A 25,769-nucleotide genomic window follows, 5' to 3' on the forward strand; every position below is an offset into this window, starting at 1 on the left:
GACAATCAGTAGCCATATTGAGAGCCGCTGTTTCAGAAGGGAAAAAATAAAAGGTTTATGCAGTACTAAGAAGTAAACACACAGTTTTACTGAGGCTGTTATCCACAGACATTTCTCATTTCAGTACCTTGAGCCATCAGTCTGCTGACAGGGGTATCTTGTGTCATACTCAGTGGGGAGGGAGCCTTTGGGGAGTGTGGCCTTGAATCTCTTATCTATAATGGACAACATTAAGATGTGAGGATCCATTTAACTTTAATGCAGCGGTTCATTTATTGGTATGCATATTGCTGCGCTGACCACAGTGGTAGAGGTGGAGAGAGAGCTGGAGGGTCTGCTGGAGTTGACTGTGGGTGCTGGTGGGTTGCGTCCCGAAAGCCACAGAGAATTCTCAGAATCTACACAAGCATATAAACAAAACAACAGATACAGATTACAGCAGTGTTATAAGAAAATGTAGGGGGAAAAAGGGAAGAAAATCAATAATGAAAGTCAGTGTGGATGTGTACTGCTGGAACAAATCCACATTATCAGGCTTGAAGAGAGTAATTAAGGAAAATCAAAAGAATTAGCTTACCCGATGAGGCGCTCTCCTGAAGTCTTGGGCCACAGTGAGAGCCAACACGAGGCTGGATGTAGAAAGTGTACCTGCCACAGTAACAACTGGAGGCAGAGAGACCCACATGCTGGAAATACTGACAGTGATAGAGCAGAGCCTGCAGTGCTGGAAGACCCACCAAAGACACCCCAGACACTTCATCGCGAACACACGGGTGCTGGACGATGAGAGGGCGACAGGAGAATAGATGTTTCAGTATTTAATGCAAACATTATATTTTTATGATGCAATTATGATTCCCATTGAAATTTACAAATTAAAAACAAAGAAATCAAAGAGAGTTGAAGAAAAGGACAAAGTGTAGAGGCTGAGGGCATTCGTTAAGTTGCGCCACTGATGTAAGACATTTCATTCATTTTACAAATGTCACTTCATAGCTACAGGATGACATTTTGTGTCCTAGTTTTATTTTGTTTTTGGATCTTTCTTTTCTTTTCATATAGCCCCTGCACAGCTAGGCAGCAAGTGTAACCGTTTCTGCTTTCTTTTTTTTTGCACTTGGCCTGCTTTGTACTTTGCAATGTTGTGTGCATCAGATTTAGTAAACAACAAGCTTTGCTTTTATAAGATAAGAACACACGATACCTTCTTCTTTTTTTTTTCAATTTCTGACTTACAGCTCCCTTGATGAGTAATGGCATGCTGAATTAGTTTGATGTTTTGACAGATTTAAATGTGATTTTTGGGGGGGTTTAGTGCTGGAAGCCTGCACCCTCAGTACAGCTTCAGTTCTAGCAACACCCCTGAACCCTGCAGGGCTAGAGAGGAGAGGATGGTTTGGAATGGAAAGGAGGGACAGAGAGGGGATATAAAGAGAGAAAAACCAAATGAGAGAGAAAGTGAAAACAGTTCATGGTCTATAAAAGCTTTTTAACTGGCTGGCAGATCTGCCGACCTGCCAGTGGGAGTCTTTGGCCTCCTCTGCGTTGGCAGGCATAGGCATCACCAGCAAGTTCTGCAGGATAAATGCAGCCTAGACACACAAACAATTAAAAAAAAAAAAAAAAAAAAAAAAGGACACACACACACACACACACACACACACACACACACACACACACACACTGAGTCAACTTAAACTAAATCAGCAACAGTGCCATCTGCCTTTATTTGGCTGGTAATACATTCAAGTCCAGACTCATTTTCTGACCACTCATTAGGTGAAAATGAAATTTGCTTTCCTTCCACTGAGACATATATACTCTGCAACTCATAGTTTACCTATCACTAATCACCTCTGCATGTTCTATATATTCACCCAAGAGTCCTCAGGTTAAACCATTAGTGATAATAATCAATAACCCAGAATATTTCTGGCTTTAACAGTCAACACAGTTGCAGTTCAAACACTGTACCTCTCTGCAGACCATGCTGCTCTCCTGTTGATCCAAGAGGATGTTGAGCAATGTGCCCCACAGGCCTCCACTTATGTTCTGACAGCTGGCACACAGAGCCTGGCACCCGCTGGGCATCGAGGATAGAGCTGCACCCAAACTCAAACTGGCAAATCTCACCTGACATGAAAGAATAAACCCACGTTTGAAACGAGGAAGAGAGAACACTGAGATGAAGCTTTGTTAAAGAAAAAACAAAACAAAAACATGACATGTTAATGTTATGGTACACATCTAATGCAATAAATGTGAATTTGGTCATGGTGGTTTTTATTTTTACTATAATATCATACTGACATTTAAACTGAAAACATAGTCTTCTTTGTCAAGGGAGCCTCTTAGACTGACTTGTGTGGGAAGTCATTTTTGAGCAGTGCATTTGGTACGACTAGCTGTCATGTACTTCCTTTATGCCTGTGAGCTCTTGTGCAACTGTTACAGGGTTCTTCCCCCGCCCCAGAAGCCAAACATCTAAAGCTTTATTTTAAAAACAGACAGGGTTTACAAAAAATGAAGGTGAAAAATCAAATGTAAACTCAACTCCTTTACTCTCTTACAGCAAATTCATATATTGAAGTATAAACACTAAATAAACATAGCCCAAAAAGTAAGGACATTTGTGTTTGGTTGATTATTTCGTTGTTGTAACAGTGCTACTTGGCAATAAATTACATAGTTGTCCAATAAACAACACCAATTAAGAGTCAGTAACAGAATAAGCTGTTTGGAAAGTTTTTATTGGGCATAACGCTGCTGCTCAAACCACAAATGCATTTTCCGTACCATTTAAAGCGACATAAACACGCCTTCCAACAATATTAGGATTTATTTCCAACAAACAAATAATCAACCGAACACAGTAAACATAGTTTTCGTGTTATGTTTGCATATAAAAGTGGCGCTCATTACCTCTTGATCTCGGTCCACCCATAACGGGATCAACCATGCTAAACCCAGCTGAGAGGAACTGGCTTCCTCGGCAGCTGCTTCATTCCCCAAAGACCACTGTGGAATCATGTCCTAGTGCAGGAAAAAAAAAAACACTTCGGTTTTACTCCAACATCTTTTAATAATTTGCAGAACAGTGTTCACTAACTATAAACACAGTAGGATCTCAATTCTAGAGCATGTTTTCTGCTGTATACTGCAGTATGTTGACACTTGCCTTGTCCTTGTTTTCAGACATCATCTCATGAGACAAGTGAAGCAAGCAGATGACTGCATTCTTGGTAACACCTTTCCCCATGAACGACAAGGAGTTGCCACCCCACTCAACGTAAAATGAGGATATCACCTGGGTAGATAACAGAATATATTGGAAATATTATATCCTTATGTGCCAATTAAGATTATGACACTATCTATCTATCTATCTATCTAAAAAGACATAGATACAGTGCAGAGGTCGTTCATATTTGGTATGTAGTTGTTATCCAATGCTACACCTACTTTCAGTGTGAACACCAAAGGCACAGTCAGTTGAGCAAACAGAGTACCGGTAGTTGCTTCTGTGTTAATGCAAACTGTATGCTTGTCATGCAGCCCAATGCATCCAAATGAAAATTAAATACAGCTGAGACTAATTATTTTTGCTTTGGTGTGCCATCAGGATGTGTGGTTGCACATATGAGCAGATGAAGAGAGAGAGGAGCCCAAGGCTTGCTGAGATTTGGGCCTCTACTTTGCCAGGAGGAGGTGGGGGAGGAGTCAACGAGGTGATCTATAGCAGGTGAGAGGCGGGCGAAAAGGTTAAAAAGCCGACGATGAAAGAGGACGATATCGGAATCTGAGAGACCGAAGCTGCCATTACAAATCCTAACTGCAAAAGCAAATTAACCTTCAGTCTCCATTAAATGTTAATTTATGTCAATAAAAGCTGCCCCCCAAATAACAAACAAAAGGCTGTTCCCGTGTAAACAGAGCTGTCTGTTCCTTGGGGGTCTTCATTTCAAAGCAAAACTAAATGTGGACACCTCTGTGCTCTGGACTGCTGTGCAAGCTGGTCTACACTGAGTTACGCTATTGTTTTATGGACCGTTGAACAGCTGAACAGATGGAATAGGCAAGGTTGATTAATCTCATCAGCATCTTCACAGTGTGGCGTGTCTAATCAATGAATGTTTTTTACCTTTTGTTATTCATGTCCCGTAACCACATTTTTGCTTAATTTTAATTAATTCCACAGAAAGTACTCTGTTTGCCTTTTTCTTCATTTCTGTAGGCATTCTCGTATCTGATGAGAGGGGGGAAAGCTTCGGCACTTGCCAATGCAGCGCACGAGCATATGCGCACACACTGTGCAGACAAAGAACTTGACACTCATGCCACATGCAAATACAAACTGATGGACAAACACATACCTCTAATAACCCACTGAGATACTTGGAGCAAAGGGAGCTGGGCTCCAGGTCAGGGCAGTGGGAGCTCCAGCCAGGCTGGGCAGTCACGCTGATCATGCCCTGCAGTGTCCTCTCCAGGCTGGGAAGGCCATAAAAACGCGGTGCATCAGACACCCGCAGGCTCTGAAGCAAACGGACGGCCAGCTGGCTCTTGAAGGGGCCGGCTAATGCCAAACATAGCCTGGACAGACAGGAAAGGAGAGAACGAGAAAGACAGAAGCGAGCAAATCAGACAGAAAAAGGCAAAAAAGGCAGAAAAAGAGCGATAAAGACTGAATTATTTATACCTAGCACTACAAAAAGGTATTTTGTGTAAAATATGGCTGAATGTTTTGGTAAGGCAAAAAATGCCTCAGCTGTAGTGGAGAAAAAGTATTTGATATGTTAGAAGCAGATAAATCTCAATGATACGCATCACGTTATAATGTAAAAAGGAAAAAAAACATCTAACCTGTCCAATGTAATTACAAAGTTGTGTTTTACTTAAAAGTTCAAATTATTTAATCTAAAAAAAAAAAAAAAGAACCACTGGCTGTCATATGTGACTTCACCAAAGGAAGCCACAAGTGTGTCTGTGAAAACCTACCTGTCAGTGGTGTGTGATAGGCAGCGGAGTAAGGTTTTAAAGAAGTGGGTGAGCTCTCTCTGCAGTCTTTGGCTCACATGGTTCTTCACTTCTTGATGCTCCCCTGTGCTCTGAGTTGAGGTCTGGTTCTCCACACCAAGCAGCAAATTCAGCAGAGACACAGCATCCTGGAAGATACGGATACTGTTGAATTGTACGTAATTATTTTAAATTCACCCCCATAATTTGTGCATTCCTAGCTAGTAGTGTTGAGTGTATTTACTTTAGTTATAGAGGTTTTAAACTGAAGGGAGAAAAGAAAAACTGACTTATGGAGTATTATGGAGAGAAGGGCGAGAAGTGTATGCAAGCAACCACCTCCTTCTCTCCCTAAAAAACCTGCCTCTGCAATGCCAAACAGCAGAATTTCATACTGAGCAGTGCACACAGAGTGGGTAGTTAATCCAAGTCTATGAAGTGACAGATGTTCCTGAAACAGCTCAGTAATTACAGAAAAAGTCAGAGCAGCACTGCTCACCCCTGCCAGGCATTCAGTGTGAGTCTTCGTTAGCTGCCAGGGGAGGAATTATTGTTTACACACACATTAATGAGAAAGCCAAGGTGAAACTGATTAAATCCTAAAAGCAGCACTGAAAAAGTGAGATGATTTTTCTGTTAAGGTATAAAAAAAAAAAAAAAAAAAAAAAACTATGAATGTGACTTTGTTTTAAGGAAATAAGGAAATAATCTCTGCCACAGGCCTGAGGTAGAAAGCTACGAAACCATTTTCAGTTATGAAAAAGTAATATGGTTGTGCGACGGTGTGTGTGTTTGTGTGTGAGTGATTTATCCATGCTTTGATTGCCTATTTATAGCTTTCTGCTTCTAACCAGATTACCAGCTAATGGAAACACATACACACATATTTTAATGGTACTAACAAGGTGAGCTATGGTGTGACACATAAATAAGATGAGTAAGGTATGTATGGATAAGATGGCCACTAGTTTAATGGGAAACTAGAGTGCTCAATGAATCCATAACTAAAATAATGTGTACACGCTGTGCCAAAAAACTAGGAACTAACTAAAGTAAAATGGCTGGACATTAGTAAGATAAGATAAGATACCTTTATTAGTCCCACAAGGGGAAATTTCATGTTAAGGCTGCCGACATACTGCACGCAATGGCGGTGCCATCTTACCCTCCGACCATACATACATTACACAAAAACATCACATGGGGAAGACAGGTCAGAGAGGTATAACAATGGCAAATGCACCACATGAGGAAAGATAAGGAGAAAAAAAAAAACTCCCCCCAGACTGAGCTCCACTCTTAATACACCAGAGAAACACACAACAAGCTCAGGGATGGGTAAAGGATGAGAGACAGCCAATGTAGACAGTACATCCGGGCCTGCAGCCTATGCGCTGGTTTCCTTGATCCACCGTCAGCATCGGAAGGGAATAAGTGTCGAAGGCATTTGGAGGAGGAGGGGGGGGGGAGTGTACATCAGCATGTGCATATATGTCTGTATGTGTACGTGTGTGCGTGTCCAGAGTTCAGCTGAGACAGTGTCCTTCGCCCTGCCAGGCTAAGTAAACAGTAATCACTACAAACTCTGTAGCTGTCTGTGTTTGAACCATGCTAAACAGCATAGCTCCTGTTAAATGAAATGAAACTATAATGATTTTTTTTTTAAAGTGAGGTTTTTCTTTCACACATGTCATGATGTGTACCTGGTTGAGAAGTAGCTCCAGTATCCAGCGCAGGTCCTCGTCCTCTGAGTCGGCCGCAAATTCAGTGTGAATCTGCGTGAAGTAGGCATTCAAAAATGCAATGATGCCCACCAGCAACCTTTCATCCTCAACACAGGCTGGGCGCACCTGGAGAAACCTGCAGGGAGGAAGAGGAGGAGAAAGAGACAACATTAGAAGAAAAACCATGGTTGAGAAGGATAATAACATTGATTGAATAACACTGATCAGATCAGAGAAATAACTGACATATGTGAGTTTGTGTTTATGGAGACTTATTCCAAAATGTCTTCATTGTTACTGAAGTATTACATTTCATTCATCACTTTTTAGTACCTTGTTGCGTCCTCCTTTTGTCTTCAGACCTACTTTAATTCTCCTTCTTCGTGGCACAAATTTATCAAGGTGCTGGAACCATTCCTCAGAGATTTCGGTCCATACTGACATGCTACCATTACACAGCTACTGCAGATTTGTTGGCCTCACCAGCAATGACCCTCAGGTAGGCTGTGGTGTTTAAATTATGCTCAGCTGGTACTAAGTGATCCATAGTGTGCCAAGAAAAAAAGATATGCTTTACACTATTACACCACCAGCAACCTGAACACTTCAGCCATATCTCTGTGACTAAATGCACTGGATTACCATCATGTGATTGGCTGATTAGATATTTGCGTTCATAAGCAGATGAACACGTGTACCTAATAAAGTGGCAGATGAGTGTCTATGTCTCACTCAGTTTTGCTAAATACCCATTTCCAAAAAAACTGAGAACCTGTGTAAATATAAATAAACACAATGCTTCCAGCTTATTCAGATCCTAAATTAAGGGAGAATAGTTCAAAAAACATTTATACAATGTTGAAAAAATACATGTTTATTTTGAATTGGATGTCACCCACTCATTCGGCTAAGCTTATATCTGTGTTGCATCACCATTTCTTTTAACAACACTCTGTAGGTGTTTAGGAATTGAGGACACCAGTTGCTGTAGTTCTGAGAGCACAATGTTTTTCCATTTTTGCATTCTTAGGATTTGAGCAGACCAACATTTCAGGGCTTTCTTTGTCATATTTTCGGTTTCATAATGTGCCAAATGTGTTGAATGGATGACAAGTCTGAGCTGCAGGCAAGTCAAATTAGCACTCTTACTACAGAGTCATGCTGTTATAATGCATTCACAAATGTCACTTGGCATTGTTTTGCTGAAATAAGCAAGTTGAAAAAGACATTGTCTGAATGGAAGCGTACGCTGCTCGCAGACCTGAATATATTGTTCAGGTCTGTGCTCAGTTTTTGCCTGTGCTACAACATAAAGTGCATTTTTAAAAGTATAAACATTTCACATCTCATTTTCCATATTTGACATATTGCCTATACCGAATTTTAATCCTTGAATTCTATCTTTATTTACATTTTACACACAGGATTACATTTACTGGTTTTGGTAACAGTGTGAGAAAAGTTCATAAATCCTTGATTATAATTATCTAGTGTACCTGGTCACTGCAGCCTGCCAGCTGAGGGAGTGAAGGGTCTCCCTGCATCTGTAGGTGGGAATGTGTGGGAATGCCAGCCTGTCAATCAACAGGTAGATGCTGAGCCTGGAGAGAGCAGAGGCCACAGAACTGTGCCCTGATGCGGTGACGATGGCCTGGATACAATCCTGCAGCGCAGTGGGAAGGTGCACTGCCTTCAGCCACAAAACTTGTGTTTCTGACAGCTTTAAGTCGGGATGGAATCTAAGGGGAATACAATGTTAATGGTTTAAAAATGTATATATTCCAAATTAAAGCGCATGACTACTGATGAGCTGGCAAGTTTATTGCTTAAGCAGCAGCCTCAGAATCACTAATGACTGCATTAACAGTCATATTTGATCACCAGTCTAGTGGGATGAGACATTTATGATTCATCAGAAGTTTTGAGAATTTCTTACAACTGATTAAAGCAGAGGTAGCCATGTTTTTTTCGAGTGTGGTAACAAAAAAACAACAATATCTGAAGCTGATCGCTTTGATACATAGCTATACTTCACATAAACACTAAGTACAAAGAAGACACCCGTCTATTTTATTGACTAATCAATCTTAAACAAGTGCTGTTTTCCCCAGTCACAGCATTGTGTGAAATTCAGTTTAAGATGGACTAATCCATCCATGGTGTGCTTCAAACATCTGTGCTGTAATCAAGCTGGCTGAATTTGGGAGAGACACTCTCATTTGTTTGAATTAGGTCACATTAGAAGTAAATGAAGACAGATGAAACACAAGATGGCAAGGCTGAATCTAAAACTTCACCGCAATGCTCTACAACAGGGAATGTTTTAAAAGAGTGATATCTATAACTCAAAGCCTTTTCTCAAAAAAGAAAAAAAAAAAATCCTGTCACAGAATTATTGCTCAGGTAAGTTTCTTTGGCAGTCTACTAGACTACTTTGCTTGACACAGAAACATTCATCTACCATGGTGTCCAATCTCTAATTTAATCCTAATTTTTAAACACAAAAAAAGAACACACATGAAACGCATTAGTACAATGGCCACACCTAACATTTGCACATATACAGTTGGAAATATGAAGGAGCTTACTCGCTGACATCTCTAGCAATGCCACAAAGCTCCTGAAGGAGGTTATCTATCCCAGAATGCCACGCAGTGTTCCAGGCCACCTGTAGGGCTTGGCGGGCAGGGTTAAGAGTTTGGAGGTCAGACGAAGGCACCAGTACGCAGCGGTACGGACTAACAGCATGATGAGTTGCTGCCTGAAATGGAACGTTGTACCTTGAAGAAAGATTAAAAACAAAACTGTGAATATTGTCTGTCAAGTGTTTTAATGACAGGGAAGTAAAAAAAGTGGCAACGAAGCACAAGGCAATATTTAACACTGCTGCTGACCTCCAGAAGTTTATGAAGGTCTTACCTGCGTGTTACTGCCAATGGCAGGGAGAATGGTGTGACGCTCACTTCTGTGGTGGACGTGTCAGACCTGATGACAGAAAAAGAGCACTGCAGTATTAAAAGGATGAACATTAACGCATGCACAAATGGAAATTTAAAGAGAGGAAAATTATGCTCACCATAAGTCAGTGCTGGCGATCTCATCAAATAGCAGTAAACTCATCAGAACAGCAATCTCACTTCCATCGCTTTTGTTCTCCTTCAATATGAACGATGCTATAATGAAGACCAAAATAGGCAATTTACATAACAATGACATCCAGAACTTTATCACTTGAGTCCATAAGAAGATTACAGAAGTAATAGTGAAGTAGTAGTTTATATTGCAAGAATTTATTTGCAAAAATAAACTTGCAAACACTTTTCTTATTAAATGTAAGACTCCACTGAATTTAAAATGTGGTTATGTTTAAAACACTGCATATCTTTTGCATGAATAAATTTCAATAAAGCTCTATTTTCTGTCTAGACCTGACTAAAACCATTACGCAAATATACATAAAATCACTTGAATTAAATGTCTTTTAATTTATAAACCAAGTTACATTTTAGCTCAAATTTATGCAACAAATATTAGAGCTGCTGTATATATTACCAACTACTATTAAGACTAAGCTGTTAAAAGTGCACTGCTGCCGAGCCGAGCTCTGTGGCAACAAGTTGCATCATACTAATATGCTACTTACTACAGTGTGACAGCATGGTTAAAAGCTATGCATCAGTGGATGACTTGAGAATATGGCCCCGAGCTACTCGACACAATGTGTGTAGCTGTTATTTAATGAGTTGTCTTGTGAATGTACCCCTGAGCAGTGTGAGGAGCAGGAGCTGCCGCTGTGCCAGGCTGTGCCTCAGAGATGGATCAGCGTACACCAGCTTTCTCAGGATACATACACAAGGCTCCAGTAGACAATCAAACCTCTGGGGAAAACAGCAACATACTCACTCGGTGTTTAATTGCAAGGAAAACACAAACAAAGGCACACGCTGCCAGTCGGCCTCGCCTTGTTCTGCCTCTCACAAATGCACAGGATTTCTTTAGTGTCAGCTCGCATAAGCTATACCTAAATTCTGTGACTGTGAAGGTTGCAGGCAAGGGAGGTTGGGAACAAATACAAGTCATTCTCTGTAGCCCTGTTACTCCACATCCATGTAGCGAGACATGTTGGACGATTACCCTCGGCAGTTTCTGATTAAAAGCCTGGGAATGGTCAGCAGACTGCATCAACTACAGGCCAGAAATCACTGCTGACCAGGGCCTGTCTGACAATATTTATACACGCCATTTCATCCTTCTATCATTCACGGCTCAGTGGTTTTCCTGCATCCACACATGAACTCACGTGAACACATAAACATGGACATATACATAAACGAGACAACATGTGACTTTATATATTTGGGTTATTGAGTTTCAATAGTAACTGTTTCAGTAAGCATCTACAGTCTGTTTCTTCTATTTACCTTGTTGCCATTTACACACTCCATAATTACAGAAAGGACTTTATCTGTTATTCCAAGGTTCTTTAGTACTGGGTGCATTGCTGTGTCTAAAGGGAAAGAAAGAAAACCGTTCAATATATGTCAAAACACACACACACAGTAAAGTATTGGGAAACAACAAACACTGGTGCCCTTACTACAAATTGTAGTTTTAACACAGCGTTTTGCGTATCACAGACTTTTATAATTGATTTACATTTTAGTGAATGCAGTTTTTGCAAAGCTTTTTCTGGGAGTAATAAGACATTCAAATCATCAATTATCCAGATGTAAATTAACATCTCTAAATCCTTGTATTATCACATTCTAAAACTGGCCTGGATGCGCCACCAAAGTCAGTGTTTCCCAATAAAAAAATCATTTCAATAAAAATAAAAAGCATTTTTTTCTGAAGCGAAGCATTCTCACAGTGGAATAGCAGTGTATCTGAAAACCACCAGGGTTTTATTCATTACAAACCTAAGGAACAAGTTCTGTCATTTTGCAGGGAAGTTCCAACTTTTGAGAGCTGACAATAAGGAACTAAATCTGTCTAACTTTTGCAAAACATTATTTGCTGTTTGATAAGCTGAGGATTCATCTTTTCTATGAGCATTCGTTTCATTCCAGCTCAGTGTGACAGTTTCTGATGCTGTTTCGCTGCTCTCATCTGCTCTCAGTGGCACCATGCATGTGTCTTCCAAACTCCAATACATGTGTTTGTGTAACAGACACACACGGAGCAGAGGAGCTGATGACAATTTACCAAGTTACTGTAAGTAAAACTTGCAAAGAATAACATTTTATTCTGTGCAAATGGTCAGCTGACGATGACAGTTTTTTGAGATAATGTGGATTGCTGAATATAGCCCATGCTTTTTCCCCCTCTCTCGCTTGAAAGAGCTGAATGTAGACAGTACATTTCCTTCTGTATAATAATATACAGAAGGAAACGAATAACAATCTATTAGTTATTAATCTTTGGCTCTCTTCCACAGTGTGTCTCTTCCCTCACCCTCATCCGGTCGCAGATGGCCGATCCTCCCTGAGTCTGGTTCTAACTGAGGTTTCTTACTCTTAAAAGGGAGTTTTTCCTTCCCACTGTCACCAAGTGCTTGCTCTTGGGTCATCTAATTGTTTGGGTTTTCTCGATATCATTGAATTCTCTTCACCTTATAATATAATGCACCATGAGGTGACCGTTGTGATTCAGAGCTACATAAATAAAAAATTAAATTTTGCATTGAACTGTATAGCCAGAAAACTTGTTGTTGGGGCTCACAGATGTAGATTGGAGCAGGCATCCAAATGGTGAAGCAGCAATATTAGCACAATTCACATGTCAAATAAGACAAATCGGTGCATTAAATGTGTGAGTTATACATATGTGCAAAGTATATGTAGAGGGTGGAGCATAGCCTACACGAGTGATTGATGTCACTTGCCGTTCTTCTGTTGCTCTGCAATTTAGCTGCCAAAACACTAGTCAGCAGTGGAGTTTTCCTCCAGATGATTAAAAAAAGATGGCATAAGAAGTAGCTTGAGTAGTAACTTAGGATTAAATGGCAGTAATGAACGGGCCAATCAAAGTCATCGTAACTACATGTTGACACAACTCACATTCCTATAGTAGTGCACGTTAGATCATAGTTTAAGTTATGGCGTTGAGTTTTAAAAAGGTCTGCGATTAAGACATACCCATGATGCAGATTCAATGCAAGAGCACAAATCTTAAGCTACTTAAGACATGAAGGGATTACTATAATTGAAAAAAAAGAAGCTTCTAAATATGTAATTTTGAGGAAAAAGACAATGACAGAAGGATCTTAAAATATACTTTTACATATGTAGTCTAATCTAATATTAAGCAACTTGCAAAGGAAGGCTGATAAGTTGCTTTTACAAGCTTTAACCTGCCAGAACAAATATTTAACTTGGAAAAATATTAAAATCAGACAAAAGATGAGTTTATAATACTACTATAAATATAGCTTTTACAGATATCTCACCTTGTAGCACCACAGAAAGCTGTTCTGCAGCTGACCTTTTCAAGGTGATATCAACCATGTCTGAGTAGAGGATACTAAACAGCTTCTCAACAGATTCCACCTAAGACATAAAATAAACACATAGGTAAGCACTTACTTTTATTAGTGCACACATCAGTTTTGTGCTATGTATGCAGGATTATACCTTTAAAACAGACTTCTTGCTGGTATCAAGTGTGATGTCTAAAGGGTTTTTAAGGCAGAAGAGGTTGGGGAGCGAGGCAATCATTTGTTGATCCAGTTTTGGCCGGGCTGTATTTGAATCGTCGCTTCCAGTGAGGTGGGGCAGGAATTGCTGCACTGCTGCTATTCTCACACTGTTAATAATGAATAATGAAAGAATATAAGCAGGTGTGGTTAAGGACTTATAATTGCTGCAAAACAACCTAATTCATGCGGCGAAGCAAAAAAAACAAAACAAAAAAACATTTACAGTTTGATTTTTCAAACAACAACTCAAGAAATAGCTGGCAGTGAAGGCGGCAGCTCTATTACTTGCTGCCAGAATTTACCAGGGCTTCTCTGGTGTTGATTTCCATTTCTATCAATATTCATAGATTGGGACCGGATGAGAAAGTGTTTTACACAGGCCTCGAAGAGCATTTGGTTGACATGACAAGCACCTGACAGCAACACAGAGGCCTAATATACCCACCACAAGTTGGAGAGTACATTTTCAGGCTCTTGAGTGTTTGTCTGGCTAACAAATAATCCCGAGAACCGACGTCAAAATCATCAAACAACTCCACGAAAGGAAAACGGAAAAAAGAAAAGAAACATGCCAGACATCCAAGTATACTCATCACAGGCACAAACACACACATTTCTGATATGCACACAATTCCGGGCAGGCACAAAATGCTCAAACGAGCACAGAGAGAAACAACAAGAAAGAGCAACAAAGGAAAGACCCAGAGAAGAGACTCACGCGGGCTGCTTAGTGAAAAGGAGTCGCAGTGCCGCCTTTAGTTTGGCTGTACTTGGGAACACACTGTCTCTTGCCATGTCCGACATGTCACTTATCAGCAGGACGCAGTTTCCCAGTGACTCCTCGGTGCTGGCGTAACCCTGCCGCACACAGACACACAAACACACACAATTCTCAAGACTGCCTTGGCAGACAATAAAGCAAACAATGGGGAATTCCAGCAAAGCGGTGCAAAAGTAAATAAAATATGCATCACTTTGATTACGGGTGGTTTCGTTTTGTCTCTTGTTGACATGGTGGGCCCATCTCTGAATGGCCTTCTTGAATTAAATCACACTTGACATTAGAGCAGGGCGATATGGCCAAAAATATTTATCACGATATATATTTGAAATTTTGCGATAACGATATAACCGACGATATAATTGATGCGAGACAAAATACAACTCCACAACATTACTAGCGCAAAAAGACAACCTTCCATTTATTTTCACTTAAACAAGAAGCTGGTTTTTATGTACATTAAAGCTTTATAAAAATGTAACAGTGCAAATGCAAATTCCTTGCTGAAAGTTTAACCAAAAGGCATTTCCAGTAGAAATGGGCTGACACATCCTGAGCATAACCATGTATAATATCCACTGAAGTTAAAAAGAGGTGCTTTGCAACATTAAACTGCAGTGTGCAGTACGTATTTTTCGGACCATAAGGTGCACGGGATTATAAGGCACATTAAGCGAAACAAAGCAGTCAGATAAATCAAACTTTATTAAACTCATTCTTCTTGCTTCCTCCACTTCTGTACCATTGATTCATTAATGTTGAATTCTCTGGCAGCTGCTCTATTCCCATGTTGTTGCAGTATAGTAATGACTAACCTCGTATTGTGGATGGATTATCTCAGTTGTTCTCCTGACTGAAGTTTGGTCCATTTACAGCATCCTGCCATGCGATTGCATTTGTCTCTAACCATGAAGAACCTTCACGTTAACTTTTATAAGTGGAAAAGTGTTAGTGTTGGTCCTCCAGCTTCACTGTTTATGTTATGCTAACATAGCTGTGTCGCTAGCGATCACGTAGCACATCATTATATACCAGCTAGCCCAACTTCAGTAACCCTACAAACGTCACTGCTGTTTAGTTTCCTGTCTTCATTTATGTTGGAAGTGATAGCAGAGCTGTACGTTTGATTTTTTTCAGAAATCTCTCAGTCAGAACATGCTATATCATGCTTAGGTAACTAGCGAAACTAGCGAGCTAACTTCCGCTAGCTTCCTGGTAACTTCTAACTCCGTTAAATGTAATAACTTTTGTTTTCATGGATGCCTGGAAGTTAAACTTTATAGTTACACCTGGTAAAGCAGCAATGCTGATCGTTTTATTAAAGATGAAAGAATTTAGACAGTTTTTAACTCTAAGTGATGCTGCAGTGTTGTTTGACCTGAAGCATACGGAGTTTAGAACCCAGATTACTCCCAGATTTAAGAGCATCTTAGTCCGACAAATATGACAATAACAACGGCCGCTTGCATGTTCTGCAAAAAAAATGTGCTTTGTCGTGTATCTGACGGACAAACACCAAACCAGTTCCACATCACGGAAGTTGCACCATTTTTACAAACCAATTCTGGTTCATCTGTTTCACTCAACAATCGGCCATGTGCGTATGAAAACAAAGGCACTGCGCATGCGCGTTTTACTCCCATTCTATCGCGATATTTCATTTTCCTATTGTTGCCTAACATTATACCGGTATTACCGTGAACGGTATAATATGGCCCAGCCCTACTTGACAGCCTAGTCAAAGCCTCATGTTTATTCATGAAGAATTTCCTGGCTTTCTGTTCCCTGGAACTGAACAATTAATAAAAAGTTTTTGTTTCTCTTCCCCCTCCACTCAAAAAGGAAACAATATAACAGAATATGTAAATGAGAAAATAACCAAATTTTTCTCACTGGCAGCTCAATGCACAGTCTTTGTGGTCCAAGAGTGCTAATATTGCACTTTTGATCATAGCTGTTCTCATTGTAGGCAACATACACCCATTCTTCCCTTCCATAAATATTGTTTAATAAGCTCCAATGAGATGTGCGCTTTATGAGCTCTGCAGTGCAAATACTACTGAGCCTCTGAAGAGATTACAACACCTGTAATATGGGCATGACCGGGTAAAGTGCCTCATTGAATCTGTCCCAGGCTGATGCTGTCATCATCAATCGTCCCTTGAGCAGGAATAGCAGGATATCCTTGGCAAGAGCATTCACCTATAGATCACAGGTAAAGTGCTGAGTTCACAAAGGCATTGCTGATAAAACATCTACTAACAAGTACTCCATGTGACAACTTTGAAATGTCTGAATAATTACACAGGTTTAGCATGTAATGTCCAAACCCCCTCCACAAACCCCTCTGCTTTTAATCTCATGATTACCTGTGAGTGACTGTACTCCATTATCAGAATGAGCTCTCTCAAAGGTCTAAAACTTGAAAGGTATAAGTAGTACATTTACCTTTTGTGCCGAATCTTGGAGTCCAAAGGTGCTTATTTCATAGAGCACCCTGTGGTGGAGAAGGAAGCTAACTCCAGCACATGCCCCTGGTTCCTGACGTGTCGCATTCTGGATGCCAAGGCAGTCCTAGGGGTATATGTAATCACACCAGAGCACATCATAAATTCTCACTATTCTCACTTGTGCTCGCATATAAGAGTTTCAATTCACTTTAAATGTAGAAACTCACTCTAGTCAGTTATTGGCAAAATGAAAAGAAAGACTGATTTCAAATGTCAAGTGGGTTTTTTATAGTGGCCTGTCAAAGAGCTGTGACTCATCCATCTTCATCCCACTTATTTACATATGGGTGCCCCACTAAACAGGCTCACATTAAGGCTATATCACACTCATATATTTTAACCATGACCCTCCGCACTCATCCAAACAATGACTGTCTATATAAGATGGCTTGCTCTAACCTTGACCAGGTTTAAAGTGCATTCATATGTTTCTGTCTTGACGGGCAGTAAAGGATGGGCCAGCAGCTTGAGGAGGAGTTTCTGGCTCTCCGTTTGGAGGAGGGGACTGGGCTGTTCAAACTTCCACCTATAAGAAGATAATCAAATGGATTTTAACTAACTTCGTTAGCAAAAAAAAAAAAGTCATTACTATGACTGACTTCAGATCTGATGTCTTACAGATAAGAGCAAATGTGAACACATTCTTTGATGATAGGCAAGTGCTGGTGAAATGGAAGGCCATCTATGGCTTGGTCTGCCAGCTCCACTAACTCCAGCCAATTCTTCTCCCCCTTGAGAAAAAAAAATACAATGTTTAATTAACAGTCAAGTAGTGATGAGATACAGTCTGAAAAGACTTCACTATAGTCATATATAATCATATACTTTGTTCAGGGATAACATTATGACCACCTGCCTAACACTGTATTGGTCCCCATTTTGCTGCTAAAACGGCTCTGACCCATTGAGGCATGGACTCCGCTAGACCTCTGAAGGTGTGTTGTGGAATCTGGCACCAGGTCTGATCCACTTCCATGGATCAGATGTCTTTGTCTAGCACATCCCACAGAGGTTTGATTGGCATCTGCACAATTTTTAGGTCAAGTCAACACCTCGAACGTGTTGTTGTGTTTCTAAAACTATTCCCGAACTGTTTTTGTTTTGTAACAGGGCGCACCATCCTGCAGAAAGAGGCCTATGGGAATATGGGGTAACACCATTTTCCCGAAAGGCTATACGTTGTCTGGACCTGAGGTAGGTGGTGCATTTAGAAGTAACTTCCACATGGTTGCCAGGACACGAGGTTTTCGTAGCAGTATACTGCCCAAACCATGACACTGCCTCCATCGGCTTGCCTTCTTCTCATAGTGTATTCTGGTGCCAGGTGTTCCCCAGGCACATCCTAAGATGCACCCGGCCAGCCATGTGACGGGAAAGAAAATGTGATTCATCAAACCAGCCAATCTTCTTGAATTGCTCCAGCCTTTGCTCCCCACGTGCATCAATGAGCCGTGGCCACCCATGACCTTGTCCCTGGTTCAGCACTATTCTTCGTTGGACGACTTTTGATAGACACTGACCACTGCAGACAGACATATATAGCTACAGTTTTGGAGATGCTCTGACGTGTTGCCTAGCCATCACAATTTGATCCTTACACTCAAATCCCTACGCTTGCCCATTTTTCCTGCTTCTAATACATCACCTTTGAGATAATCACGTTTACTCACGTCACCTGTCAGTTGTCATATTGTTATGCCTGATCAGTGTGTAGTGTATCCATATATATATACGTATAAAGGATGCCTAGTATTTGTATTTGATGTGGTGATTATACCTCCGCTTGTGCTTCCCTGAGAAAGATGCAAGTGGATTCCATCCAGAGGGCAGCTCGGGTCACCCTCCTGTAGATTTCATGGCTGTCCGAGTTCACCTGCTCCAAGTAGGCCACTGCTGTCTCTTGCATGCTGGGTAACAAACTTCCCAATGATGTGTCCAAGCATAAGTGGAAAAGAGCTGTTGCAGTGTTTTCTGGGAGATTGTCACTAGCCTGTGTGATGTTCATAGAATGATTAACTTTCAAATGGAAAACAGTAACTGAATCAAAGTGATTCTGTCACACAAGCACACACACCTTCTCGGGTGGGAGGATGGTCTGTAGGAGTTTAATGGTAAATATGGCAGCGCCTATGTAGGCTATTCTATGGTGAACCTGAGAATTGTTGGGAATATCCACTGAACAGCTGTGGTGATAGCTCAGTATATCCCCCAGTAGCTCCATGCAGGTTTGCAGCTTCTCTTTCTAAAATAAACACAAGCAAAAATGTAGACAAACACACACACTGCCACACAAACGCACCAATACGTGCACATGTACTCGCACTGTGTGAATGTTCACACACACTCAAGACACAGCTTCTGGCTGCGAGCCAAGAGAAAAATTGTTCGTTCCAGGGGTTAGGAATTGAATGTAATCAGATTTCAGGGTTATTTTGGGACGAGATACAGATCCACCCTATCTCTGTATGAATAAATTGGAACAATCTATTCTCAGCCACTTTGTTCTGGGTGTAAAAATTGTTCAATGGAAGATGAACACCAGCAGGGGGCAGTACATGCCCTCTGCATTGCTGAGGCGGGCATGAACAGTTTGGTCCATTCCCACAGGAAAAACCTAGAGGTTTGGCACACAAAAGCTGCTCTCCACATAAAGATGACAAAATAGTTCTCAGGCTGCAAGGCTCTGGGCATGTATTAAACAGCAGAGGGCCACAGGGGCCTGGACTTGACAAGTGTGTAAATCCCCCTGCAGAGGAACATACCCTTTAAAACAGCCATGCAAGATAACAAATGATTCTGCATGGTAAAAAAAAATACACCTGTTTAACACAATCTATTGTGCGGACTTTATGCATGTAATAAATGAAGACATTTACTAGCCCTGCAATTCTGTGCTGGGATAAACCCAAGGGTACAGATGGGAAGTTTGCATGTATGCAAGAAGTTCTTTATAACCAGCAGAAAGCCTCTGTAACCTTTATATAACACATAATGCTCAATCACGTGCCCGCAGTTCTCCTTGACAGTCGAGTACCGTATGCCTGTGTGTCTGTGGCAAATTGTCTGGTGGCCAAGTCAGTTCCCCTTTTCACTGAAGTGTCTATTCATCTACATAAGAGGCTGTCATGAGTTGTGTTGACTTGCCAGCTCCATCCCCGCCAGGCTGCGATCGTCCCAGACCAGCTCACAAACGCTGTCCCCAAGCAGGAGGACAGCGTCACACAGCAGCTCCAGAACGCGATGGAAAGCATGCAAACCTTCTGAGAAACAGCAGAGTGAGAGAGAAAACAAAGCAAGAGCGGAAGAAATGTTTTGACGTGATCAAATAACAATGGAGAGAATCCAGTCAATGTAGAGAAACAGGTGAGGGAATCTTAAGTTCAAAAAATTAAAACAAACAAACAATTGAGACTGAGATTATTGATTAATGGCTTAAAAAATAGTTTTACCACTCATATTTGACCAAATAAGATCATTTGAAAAAGACAAGCATACTGACACTTACCTGTCTTAAGCAGTGGTATGGCACACTCCATAGAGGCAACAGTAAACTGAGCCAAAGTGAGCTGCCGTAACTGCAACTCCAACACATCTTCTACACCCAGATCAGGAAGCTCCACATGGGCCACATCTGCAGGTGAATGGGCCATCTGTCTGGGGGCCTGGACTGCTCCTCCACTTCTGTGTGAGCTGCCACTGGATGAATTGCACACAGACGAAAAGACAACTGTAAATTTGTGATCTGTTCTTGGACCATTCAAATGCAAGGAGTGACGTATCCGCTGTATAGGGATGGAACATAAAAATGAATATGCCATCACATGAATCAAACCTGATTTTTAAACACTACAGACCGGCCGCTAGAGGGCTCCTAGTGTTTTCATATTTAGAAGAACATCCTTCACAGTCTTTCTTTTCTTTCACACTGCTTTATCGTCTTGTGTGGGCTGCTGGCGTCACTAGTGATTTTGTCATTATCAAAGCCGCAGAAAACCCTACTGTGCACAAATTCTCAAAGAAATGTAAGACTCACTTCTTAAGCCTAATGAAAAGAATCGAAAATGTTGAATCACGTCAAGAATATCATTTCTACAAGCAAAGTAGAATGACTAACGTAATACCACGCACGCCTCAGAAGTGTGACAAAAAGCTAAAGGGAGTCTCTACTCTAGGAGCCAATATGATTACTAACATCTATGCAAACAATACCTTAAACAAGAAAAGATACACAAAAAGAGACACATTTTTATTGTTTTTTTTTTAAGTATATATTTCAAACATACAGTCATGTCGATTTCATACGCGTACCTATTAGAAGCTGCGTCTCCATCTTGACCATCTCCTCTGGCTCTCTGGCTTGTGCGTCCCACTAAAGAAGGCCGGGGAGAGCACTCGGACCCAGGAGAGGAGGCCCCCGAACGCTGGGTCCCCAGAACCTCCTGGGTGTAGGAGAAGGACGAGTTCTGAGAAACTGGATCTACGCACCCACAAATAAATAAAACAAATAAGTTAAATGCTTTGATATTTGTTAGACATTGATTTGTGAATATAAAAATTAGGAATTCACGTTGTGGAAGCAATATGTTCTAGATCAGTTTTAGACTTGAGTTACAAGAAAAATACAGCTGATTAACAGAGGTGATAGATACCAGGTAGTGATTTACTTATATAAGCATGCAAAAATAGCTGAAAAATCACCACATAGATGACAGTGGAAGATACTGATATCATTATTTAAAAACAAGTAAAAAGGGCACGCTACCTTGTTTCGCAGAGTAGAAGCTTGGGTCTTGATGAAAGCGCAGCCGCCTTCTTAATCCCACACAAAGCTGCCGGAGACAGGAAAGAGCCGACAAGTAGATGTAGTCTGACTCCTCTTTACCTGGACCCAGCCTCAATAGGGACAGAAGGCTCTGCAAATGGAACGGGACATTAACGGCATAACAGATTACATTACTGCTAAGGTGTTCAGTGGATGAACACCTTGTAATATCCAATAAAGGTTTATTGTGTAAAAACTGCATATTAGTCAATTTACAAAGCTACGCCGAGACAAACACACTGTATACCAGACTTAAAGTCAAGACTGACAGAAAAGCCGTAATAAAGTTCACTGGATAAAAAGGGCAAATGGAATTGAATTATTGAAGCAGCAATTTGTTCAGAGTTCAGATTCCCTGCCCTCTGAAGCTAATGATGTCATGTATCTAAATTCAAGCCTTTTAATTTTGCTTAATGGCTGCAGTAGCTCGAAAGAGGACCAAGTAAAGCCACAAGAAGTACTTTTCTGTAATCGTTTCTTTTTTGGTGATGACACTGCTGGGTGACAGTATGTTAATGCTACCGTGAGACCGATGTAATTTAATGCACCACTTTATTAGCAAAATAGTAATATTCACTGTGGCTCATCAGGGCAAAATGATGTCTCCCCCAAAACTATTTTTATGCCAGTGAAACAAAAGAGCTCACAGAACTGATGTGCTTTGTTACCAAGATGACAGTGGGGAGATACATCACACGGTGTTGCTCGCTTTAAAAGAAATGGAGACGGAGTATGTATAGCTGTACAAAGTGGAAACTCATTGCAGACTTGAGTATTACGACCCCATGGATCAGCTGCCAGCAGAAGCCAGCAAGGGCCATCGAGGGCGACAACTGTTCAAAGGCTGTGCCTGACAGCGTCCTGTTATACAGAAACTCTGCTGCTCAAGGAGGCCTTTGAGGGAAGAAGCAAAATGTTCTACCAAGGACTTTCACACCTTGCAAGAGGTACATCATGACAAAACTACATCCTAGCAGCAATCTAGTACCTGCTCAACCAAAGTAAGCCTTCGGGAGCCTCACAGCCTCCTACAAGATCAGGGACGCAGAATTATAAATGGATGCTTTGTTCAAGGACACCATTTGACAGGTTATTATTTTGACAGTGGTTGGAGTGACCATCCTATAAATCCGCTATGAGCTGGTCACGCTAGCCACTCAAAACAGCGCACTGCATCTAATCAATGTGAATACCATTTGGCTAGAAAATAAAACCAGACTCTGATTTTTTGATTGGCATCTTCAACTTCATTTCTTAGGAAACCGACAGTGAATAAAGCATTTTCAAACCAAGCGAGAGCAGCGTTTGTATTCAGTACAGAGATCGTTTCTGAACATAAGCACTACACATGATGGTTGCTAAAAATCATAGAGTCTATAAAATAAAAACAGTGAGAGCTCTTCTAATGCCCTGATAATTAAATAATGGAAATTGCAATCACTACAGCATTGTCTCTTTCTGGTCGAGTGTGAACATTCTCTTTGTTAAAAAAAAATAAAAAACAAAACAAACAAACAAAAAAACTACAAACCCCCCAGCATAAATGTAGAGACAATAGACATGTGTACACAATAACAGTGAAAAAACACCCAGATTCAATACCTTTACAATGCCCGGTCTTTGCAGAAAGATCTCAGCAGGAAAGTCTTGCATAATGACATCACACAGAAGTTCACAAGTCGTTCGCACTAGGTTGGGATTGCTGCTCCCCAAGGAACTGTTTCAAAAGAACCACAACAGAGTTATTTTTAGTCTCACACGCTTGTGGAGTTGATTAATACAAAGAATTTCAGCAGTAAAGAACAACACAAATACTATGCAATGTATAGAACTGGGCATCAAATAAAAACAGGTTTGAATTCAGAAATGGTTGAAAAACAAAGCTAATTATAATACAATTAAACTGGGTGAAAAGTGTAATATGCTACTACTTAAAGACATGCATTTGTCTCTTACTTCTCATTGGAAGAAAGTATGTGCCTGTCTGTGTTTGTCAAAGTCAGCCATGGAAACACAGAAAACTTCAGACATCTCACAGATTCGTGCTCTATATAACACAGAGGGATAAAGCATGAGTCCTTTAAGGAAACAAAAATATCATGCATAAAACATTAGAAAGGTACCTGCTATCTTGTGAGGCGGTATATCCATATTATTTGGCATGCTCTTGTGGAAATAACCCATTTTAGGCAAATCCTCTTGAGCTGAAACAACAGAGACACGAGACTTGTAGCTGGGATAATATCTCCGTACAAGAAAGTTTAAAGCAGTTTGGTAATATAGACCATTTCAACCAAACTGCCTCTAATATCATATTGTGAAAATTTAGTATTTTATGAATGACAGATGCTAAAGTTAAACAAATAATTGGCCTAACATTGAACACCTTTTGAAGATGTAGTACGTGGTCCATGTGAATAGACAACTACGCGACTGGGGAGGAGTTCTGGTAGGTGGAACAGCTGGTCCAGGGTTCCATCAATGACAGCTCGCAGGCTGGGCTCCACGTTAGGAGACAGTTGGGTGAGAAAGTCCACCGCCCCAACGTCTCGCAGCATCTGGGCTGCACTTGGATGCTCCAAGACACAATAGTGCATAATCAGAAAACTGGAAATTATATGTCTTGGTTTGATATTGTGTAAATTTTATACAGGTGACATAAGGTTTTGGAATCATGCGGTGAAAATCAGAACAAAAGTAAATCCTTCATTAATTATGCATTTTAAGCCTGGTTAGCTTTTGGAAAAAGAAAAAAATACTGAAGCTAAGGCCAAAATTACATTTAAAGTTCACGAGTGTAATTTGCCATCTGGCAGACTGCTCTTCTCTACCTACAATTCTTGATTTATTCACCTTGCGTTGCATCTATTATCAGTATACTTCTTATCTACCTTTGATAAGGTTAAAAGCAATTCAAGGGCCTCTTCCTTCATTGGCACCTCGGGGAAATTGAACCACTCCAGAAGATACACAAACAGCATCTTCTCCTGGACAATATCATGGACGGAAATCAGGGAAAGATCCAGCTTGCATAAGATGCTCTTCAATGCTCGCGCTCTTATCTCCACCAGAGAGTGACCTGAAAGTTATGAGAAATCAAAAATATTAAACAGGGGAAAAATTGGAGCAGAGTTAGCAAAGGCAGCTAAGGTTCCCTGACTCGGGGTTCCTTTACAAAGTTAAACAGTTTCATGATAATTTAAGTGCTGTTATTCCAAACAATGACAGCCACATATAAAAGTTGAGAGGGAGCTGCTATTGTTAGCGGCTAACGGGTTTTGTCATCATTAGTTAGAGTAAGCTATAGTCAGCTTCTTGCGCGGTATTTTCCTAGCTAACAGTTCAACGCACCCATTTTCCTTATAATGGAAGATAAATCCATGCTCGGTGTCAAGTTATGATAAGTTCTCCTGTGTTAAAGTTAAGTAAAAGCTTCGACCGAGGTTTGTACATCTGCTGAGCTGTTGTTCGCCAGCGTCATGTCAACAACGTCTGTTTTCAACTACCGCGCCAGCGTCACTCCACTTCCTGTGCAGGTCAGGACCGGGTGCGTTTACTTGAAGCAACGGTGTAGGAAAACTGATACACTGCAGAATTAAAGCTCTATTTTATTTTACATTAACACAAGTTACCTTGGAGGAAATATTTCAACTAACTTAAAGTAAAATATTCGTATATCACATAATCATAATATAACATAATAACATTTTCATTCATTTAAAATAAATACGCCACTAAAGGGTCAAAAGAATCCCGAGGGACCATAAATTATCAGCAGCTGCAAAAAAATAAATAAACACCTTAAAAAGTAATAAGAATAAATCGACCTGAGACAAACAGTGTGTCTTTTAACTGTATAGAAAGTAGACTTACATTCAGACAGTGACAAAAAAGTTAAAGTTTATTTATAATGAAAAGGGTAAGATTAATGTATTGAAGCAAGGGTTTGTTGAAAGTTGATATTCCCTGGCCTTTGAAGATAGTGGCATCATGTTTCTAACAAGCCCCAGTGGTCATACGTGGCAGGGATCCATCTATTTTTCTTTATAGTAGTGAAACTTGCGGTGTTATAGTTACAGTCAGAATTTTACATACATTCATCATGGCCATGAATGTCAAAATAATGTTGGTCTTTTAATGATTTCTGTGAACTGTTCTTTTTCCAGGGTGAAATTATTCCACAGCATACATATTTGATAGCTTTAAACAACAAGAATTG

The 25,769-nt window shown here is 40.5% G+C and overlaps 1 protein-coding gene across 4 annotated transcripts in view; it reads right to left on the minus strand.

Annotated features, from left to right (window-relative positions):
* Window positions 1-25,078, minus strand: part of rttn (rotatin) — a 36,862-nt gene extending 11,784 nt beyond the window's left edge. For 2 of the 4 annotated variants that reach the window (XM_085468522.1, XM_085468520.1), the window contains exons 1-35: window positions 24,902-25,075; window positions 24,442-24,629; window positions 23,937-24,126; window positions 23,674-23,754; window positions 23,507-23,597; window positions 23,153-23,267; window positions 21,491-21,641; window positions 21,037-21,205; window positions 20,234-20,424; window positions 19,873-19,988; window positions 18,803-18,970; window positions 18,506-18,718; window positions 17,347-17,459; window positions 17,128-17,254; window positions 16,667-16,792; window positions 16,304-16,420; window positions 14,156-14,295; window positions 13,373-13,544; window positions 13,189-13,288; window positions 11,162-11,247; window positions 10,501-10,618; window positions 9,817-9,913; window positions 9,660-9,725; window positions 9,329-9,520; window positions 8,237-8,479; window positions 6,720-6,876; window positions 4,999-5,165; window positions 4,374-4,593; window positions 3,179-3,307; window positions 2,923-3,033; window positions 1,975-2,133; window positions 1,515-1,592; window positions 578-776; window positions 301-398; window positions 128-215 (exon numbers count right to left, since the gene is read on the minus strand). In XM_085468522.1, the coding sequence (XP_085324648.1) occupies window positions 128-215; window positions 301-398; window positions 578-776; window positions 1,515-1,592; window positions 1,975-2,133; window positions 2,923-3,033; window positions 3,179-3,307; window positions 4,374-4,593; window positions 4,999-5,165; window positions 6,720-6,876; window positions 8,237-8,479; window positions 9,329-9,520; window positions 9,660-9,725; window positions 9,817-9,913; window positions 10,501-10,618; window positions 11,162-11,247; window positions 13,189-13,288; window positions 13,373-13,544; window positions 14,156-14,295; window positions 16,304-16,420; window positions 16,667-16,792; window positions 17,128-17,254; window positions 17,347-17,459; window positions 18,506-18,718; window positions 18,803-18,970; window positions 19,873-19,988; window positions 20,234-20,424; window positions 21,037-21,205; window positions 21,491-21,641; window positions 23,153-23,267; window positions 23,507-23,597; window positions 23,674-23,754; window positions 23,937-24,126; window positions 24,442-24,629; window positions 24,902-24,932 (4,807 nt within the window). In that variant the 5' untranslated portion in view covers window positions 24,933-25,075. Of the gene's footprint in view, window positions 1-127; window positions 216-300; window positions 399-577; window positions 777-1,514; window positions 1,593-1,974; window positions 2,134-2,922; window positions 3,034-3,178; window positions 3,308-4,373; window positions 4,594-4,998; window positions 5,166-6,719; window positions 6,877-8,236; window positions 8,480-9,328; window positions 9,521-9,659; window positions 9,726-9,816; window positions 9,914-10,500; window positions 10,619-11,161; window positions 11,248-13,188; window positions 13,289-13,372; window positions 13,545-14,155; window positions 14,296-16,303; window positions 16,421-16,666; window positions 16,793-17,127; window positions 17,255-17,346; window positions 17,460-18,505; window positions 18,719-18,802; window positions 18,971-19,872; window positions 19,989-20,233; window positions 20,425-21,036; window positions 21,206-21,490; window positions 21,642-23,152; window positions 23,268-23,506; window positions 23,598-23,673; window positions 23,755-23,936; window positions 24,127-24,441; window positions 24,630-24,901 lie in introns of all 4 variants that reach the window. The other 2 variants (XM_085468521.1, XM_085468523.1) reach the window with 2 other exon arrangements.
* Between the last annotated feature and the right edge of the window lie 691 nt (window positions 25,079-25,769).

The sequence above is a fragment of the Copadichromis virginalis genome, linkage group LG9 (assembly GCF_057382275.1).
Source record: "Copadichromis virginalis isolate Kocher_CV1m ecotype Utaka linkage group LG9, C_Virginalis_male_GT1.1, whole genome shotgun sequence".
Taxonomy (NCBI): Eukaryota; Metazoa; Chordata; class Actinopteri; order Cichliformes; family Cichlidae; genus Copadichromis; species Copadichromis virginalis.